This window comes from Pleurodeles waltl, chromosome 3_1 (assembly GCF_031143425.1).
Source record: "Pleurodeles waltl isolate 20211129_DDA chromosome 3_1, aPleWal1.hap1.20221129, whole genome shotgun sequence".
Lineage (NCBI taxonomy): Eukaryota > Metazoa > Chordata > Amphibia > Caudata > Salamandridae > Pleurodeles > Pleurodeles waltl.
Genome location: NC_090440.1, coordinates 708,710,276 through 708,716,275, shown reverse-complemented (window position 1 = coordinate 708,716,275; position 6,000 = coordinate 708,710,276). Strand labels below are relative to the sequence as shown.

The 6,000-nt window shown below is 44.2% G+C and overlaps 1 protein-coding gene across 1 annotated transcript in view; it reads left to right on the top strand.

The window, feature by feature from the left end:
- Positions 1-2,169: 2,169 nt before the first annotated feature.
- Positions 2,170-6,000, top strand: part of PPIE (peptidylprolyl isomerase E) — a 179,556-nt gene continuing 175,725 nt past the window's right edge. The window contains exon 1 of the mRNA XM_069223416.1: positions 2,170-2,300. Within this exon, the coding sequence (XP_069079517.1) occupies positions 2,270-2,300 (31 nt within the window). The 5' untranslated portion in view covers positions 2,170-2,269. The remainder of the gene's footprint in view (positions 2,301-6,000) is intronic.

The window sequence follows — 6,000 nt, the reverse complement described above, 5'->3', positions numbered from 1 at the left end:
TCTTCCTTGGGAGGTGGGGGGTGTAAATGTAATGTTGCAGCATGTATTTGTGTGTATGTTGTTGTGGGTGATGGTGGGGGTGTTGCGTGTGTGTGTCACTCTCTTTAAAGGGATGACTGGAACAAAGACCATCCCAGAAGTTCTCCTGACTGTCTAGCTCTCTCCCTCTGGTGTAACATAAACATAAAATATCAGAATTGACAACCCTTTGCTGTAACCAGCTTAGTGAACTGTGATCACAAGCAATAATGTAAACATGCCTGCTGTGCTAACCAAAACTGCCAGCTTACTGGATACCGCAAACTGTATACCAATCTCTCACGCTTCTTCCTCCATCACACTGTTAAGGACTGCATTCCATTACATGAAAACCACACCACAAGGGTCATCATGCACAACACGGAAACACTTCCAATGTAGAAGCAATACCAATACCAAATCTTTCCAACTACACACGTCACACCCAAGAAAGCCTAGTGTACCCCCCACGTAGGCAAGTGCTTCAGCGCCACAAAAAGGATTAATGAGCGCTATATAAACATCACAATACAATAAAGATGGAAATAAAAACTGTCAAAGTTCTCTTGTGTGACCCACCAGGCGATATTGGCCCTTAGGCTAGGAGAAATCAACACTAAGGGCCTGACTGCAAGTTTGGTGAGACCTGTGGTGAGGAGACTGCAGTCAAGGTGGCCATCTTCATACCGGCCCTATTGCAACTTTCCCACTGAGCTGACGGGCAAAAATCGAGGTTCCCGTCCGTCAACCCAGTGAGAAAGGTGCAGCAGAATTGTTCCCAACTCATAACTTTGCTGGCGGCAATGCTGCCGCACACAGGGTGCACAAGCACCCTTGAAATGCACACTGTCTGCTTAGCAGAGTGTGCATTTCAAGGGTGCTGGGCACGGGGACCCCTGCACTGCCCATGCAATGGCATTGGCAGTAGAGGCCCCCCCCCGGACTTGTTCTCCGCCACCGCCATGAAAAGGCTGGCGGAGAACAAGGTTGTAATAAGCAGGTTCCTGCCTGTCAGCCCAGTGGGAAGCCTGCAGCAGCATTGTTCCCAACTCAAAAGGCTGGCGGAGAACAAGGTTGTAATCAGCAGGTTCCTGCCTGTCAGCCCAGTGGGAAACGTGCGGCAGCATTGTTCGCAACTCATAACTGAGCTAAGAGCAAAGTTGACGCACGCAGGGTGCACCAGCGCCCTTGAAACACACACTGTCTGCACAGCAGACAGTTAGCATTGCAAGGGTGCTGGGCAGGGGCCCCCCAGTGGCCCTCAGCATTTGTTCTCCACCACCCTTTTCATGGTGGTCAGACCATGAAAAGACTGGCAGAGAACAAGGTTGTAATCAGCCAGGGCATCGCTGACAGTCAGGATCACTGATCGTGACGGAGACGGTGTTAGGTTGGCGGGTCTGCCTCTCAACTTCAGAATGTGGCAGTCGGATTGCCACAGCTGCATCGGTTCGAATGCCACTGCGAGGCTGGCAGTCTTGAGACCGCCAGCCTCATATTCGAGCTACAAAGACATTACGTTTGCTTCAAAGAGGCTGTCAAATCACCGTTTCTGAAAAACAGATATCTAACAAAAGGGGATACGTTGGAACATCCTGAATCACAAGTAGACGTGGCGGAGCCTATCCAGCCACGACCGACCGTCGCCACCCAGCTTGTATCCATTCGCTTGCGAACCCCGGAACCTACAAGTAACTGACAAAGAACAGCTCGAATAGGGTATATGGTTACCATATGACGTACAGCGGACTCCACAGCCAATGAGCACTGCCGAATTATACGGAGCGCATTAGAATTGGCCGAGAAGCCGCTAACATTCCCGCAGTCCTTTATTATTTTATACATTGAAGTCCCGCACACTCCGCGGTATTATCGGCATACGTACAAACATTGCTGGGAGTCTGTTTCGCGACACGGAAGAACTAAAATGACGGATGAAAGTCGCTGTGAAATTTCAGTAACAAACGCTAAATTCAATTTGGGCTTTACATGTCAAAAGCTCCAGATCATGGCGGAAGAATCCAGATGTTTGTACACCAAAAACTGCTTTATTTCAGCTGTCTTTCCTCACAATAGCTTCAGTTTCAACGAAATCCGATGGGGAAATTCCCTCTACCTGAGCTTTTTCTGAATCTATCTTTCTTGGTCTGCATCCTGCCTGCAAGTAACGGGTTGTTCGCCTTAACTCATAGAAGAAAGTAAAAGTCTGTCTTCAGTATCGATACCGGCGAAGTGTGACGTCACGGGCAAAATGGCGACCACCAAGCGAGTGCTGTACGTGGGTGAGTGGAGGCGTCGATATCTATGCAAGAGTAGACGGGATATGGGGTGATGGGGTTCATAGGTAATACAAGCGCGGAGAATACCGAGCCTGGCTTTGAGGCAGAAAGCATAACCGTCCTACTAGAAGAAAAGCGTAGTGGCATTGAAGTCGATGTCACCCACTTGACAGGATACACAGCTGTGTTTGTATGTAGTTGACGTGTTCGAAGCACATCCCTCTGAAGTGGTCCTGAAGCAGCTCTTGTTCACAAACCGGAGCTTGTTTGTTCGGATGAGAAGGTGCTCTTCTGCGACGCAGGCACGATTCTAGAGGTGTGGGGCCAGGTGGGCATCGTTTCAGTGCCCTCTACAAGTGGAAACTCTCTTGTTTTTTCTCAATAAAACACGTGGGCCTGCAGTCTTACTTTCCACGCTTAATGAAAAATTTCCTAGCTGACGAGATGGAAAGTTTAAATTCTATCAAGGGCAAGGAGCGAGGATTATGCATAACTTTCTTCACTTTATTAATACAGCAGATTTAAAGAAATAAATAAAAAACTCTCTGAAATACTACATGACCCATGAGGTTGGGTATCAGAGTCCAGCACAGTCCAAGAGTCAAGACCAACGTATATGAGCATATGACGTCACTTCTTGTTCTAGCTTCACTTGAGGGCATTAAAGTTGATGATGACCCTAATCCAATCCTTGATTGTTTCCTGCGTAGACTGAGAAAAATATGAACCACGCAATTAGGTTCTTGAAATATTATAATGTATTACAGTAAAACCATCTCAAAGAAAGATAATGATTTATCAGTTTTGAATAAAAACATTATTACATATTCATGAAAGTAGACTCTTTATCTTCAGGAATACAATAGTAGAGATATATTTTATATTACTTACTGAATAAAATATAGGTATTTTAGCCTATGGGAGGGAGCGGTCCTTAAAGAAGAAAAGTTGCCTGGGTGGGATAATCCTTGACTTCTTGTCCTTAATAGAATTGAAACTTTCCTTCTCGTTAGCTAGGACATTTTTCATTCTATGTCAGGACCGGAAGCGAGGATTATGCGTTTTTAAAGCTTACTGACAACCAGAGTTGTGGGCTCCAATATTGGTTTAAAATAAAAAAAAATGAAAGTGGATTCCGATGACCAAGCCGCTGAATTTATGATGTCCTCCAATCTACCACCTACCTGGATGGCCTTAGGTGCCTTTGCCGCTATGGTGGAATGTTTCCCAAACCTTGAAATGCTAATAGCTGCCTCTTTCATGATCCATTGAACCTATCTAGCAATATAAAGAGATTAAACTGCTTTAAGAGGTTTCTGTAGGGCAAGAAGAAGTTGATTCTCACCTGCAGGTCTGACATCAAGTGTCATGTCCTCATATGCCTTGATACATATGACTTCACATAATTTAGGATGCTCTGGGAAAGCAGAATAAGATACTAACCTGATATTAGTTTTGGTCCTTCTGGAAATAGTGAAGGTAACACCTTCTGGAGTGAAGACCCTAGCTGATAAATCAAGGGCTCTAACATCAGAAACTCTTTTGCAAGATATGAGGCATGCAAGAATAGCTAATTTAGCTGACAATTGTTTCTGAGATCAGAAATGATTATCTTGCCATTGAGAGAGAACATTTAAGACTATGCTAACATCCCAGAGACCTGAATATCTGGGTTCTGGAGGTTTAAAAGGGCAAATGCCCTTCATTAATTGACATACCCACAGATGTTCGTTAAGGGTCCTTTCTTCTGGTAAGCTTTTATTCTTATAAAGGAAAACAGGACAATACATTCAAGTAGCGACCGCCTCCGTCCAGGTTCCCAACCGTTCTCCAAGTTCCGTTTTCCTTCCCTCGAATCCCGTGCCATAAGATTCTGCAACTGGCACGAGACCCGATGGAACCCAACACATCTTTCCCCTTAACAACATTAACAAAATAGAAGTTTCCCTTTAACAACATTAAAAAAAAATATATATATACATGCATCAACATATGCCACCACTAGAAAAACACTCAACTATCATGCAAAAAGTACATAATCACTTTATTTCCTGGGAGGCATCTTGTTCCTGCACGAAATTCTTTGCATACAGTCTTTTGTTTCATGTTTCTCCTTAGTTGATCCCTTCAATGCTTTACCCCACATATCTGTGTCGCAATGCGAAGTTTTTCGTGTCATGTCCTTGTCCCATGTCTCACTACAGCGGATTCGTCCAATGACTTACTCAACAGTTCCACCTCACGAACTAAGGATAACTTCTCCTTATTCCACCAATTGCCATCTTCCAGTTTGACTGCATTTCCTCAAATGTTCATGATCCTTTTAGGACACAAAAACGTAGATTCACCCTTCTGGACAATACAAGCATTTTTGATCTTCACAAAATCTCCCACTTCAACACCAGTGGTCTTCCTTAGACTCCCCTTATATTTATTTTGAGCATATTCCCTTTTCTCATTCACCCCTTCAATCAAATCTTTCTTGACCACAAATTCACCCATCCATTGTCTTGTCAACTTGGTTGCTGGAACTCTACCCCTCAATAACACAAAAGGGGACACACCAGTATCTGCATTTGGAGTGGTATGCACTGCTCACAACAATTTCCTCAATTCCAGTTTGCAATTCAAACCTCTGGCCTTAGCCAGTTGTATATTCTCTTTGATCACTCTATTGAAATGTTCAACCAGTCCATTACTCATAGGATGATCTAGAGAAGTTTTTACATGCCTAATTCCTAAGTGCACCGTAAAATTGGACAGACGTGAACTGACTTCCATTGTCTGTGAGTATCTCATCAGGAATACCTTCCCAATCAAGAATGGACTCCAAGAATTCAATTACTTTCTGTGAACTAGGAACTTTAACTAGTTTAAACTCAGGCCAACGACTAAAAAGTCAATCAACACCACACCATACTCTACCTGCCCATCCGACAGGTTAACAGGGCCAATCAAATCCAAAGCAATCTTACTCCACGCTTTATTAGGCACTGGAATTGCCTCAACAGGGGAGGGCAATGTGACTTGGGATTTGTCACTAATTGCGCACGCCAAACAATCTCTCACAAAATGTTCCACCTCCCTGTCCAGCCTAGGCCACCAAAAATTCTCCCTAATCCTTCTCTTCCTGGCTCGCATCCCAATATGTCCTTCATGCCCCAAGGTTAATACTTTGTTCCTCATACTTTCTGGCACAACCAAAACACCAGCACGCATTAGAATATAATTCACTACGGACAAATCCTCAAAGACCTGCTTGTATGTTTCACATCGTAAAGATTTGTAGGTAGTCCACCCCAGCAAAATGCCCTCCATTAATTGTTCATCCCTTCCACACGCTTCCTTCCATTCACTCTCCGTCACCGCACCATCCAGTTGACATTCAAGTGAGCACACCAAAACATCATCCTCACTGGCACACTCTTCATCATTCCCTCCCATGTGAGGAAGACGAGAAAGACAATCAGCAAGCACATTTCTTGCACCCGGTACATACTCCATATAGAAATCATACATTTGCAATCTGTATTGCCACTTGGCAATTCTTGGATTAGCACGATGTGCACCTGAAGTAGAAAACAATTGCACTAAAGGTTTATGATCCATTCTAACCGTAAAATGCACACCCCAAAGATATGCCTTGAAATGCATAATTCCCCACCAACAAGGGAGTGCCTCTCTTTCAATTGTCGAGTAAGTA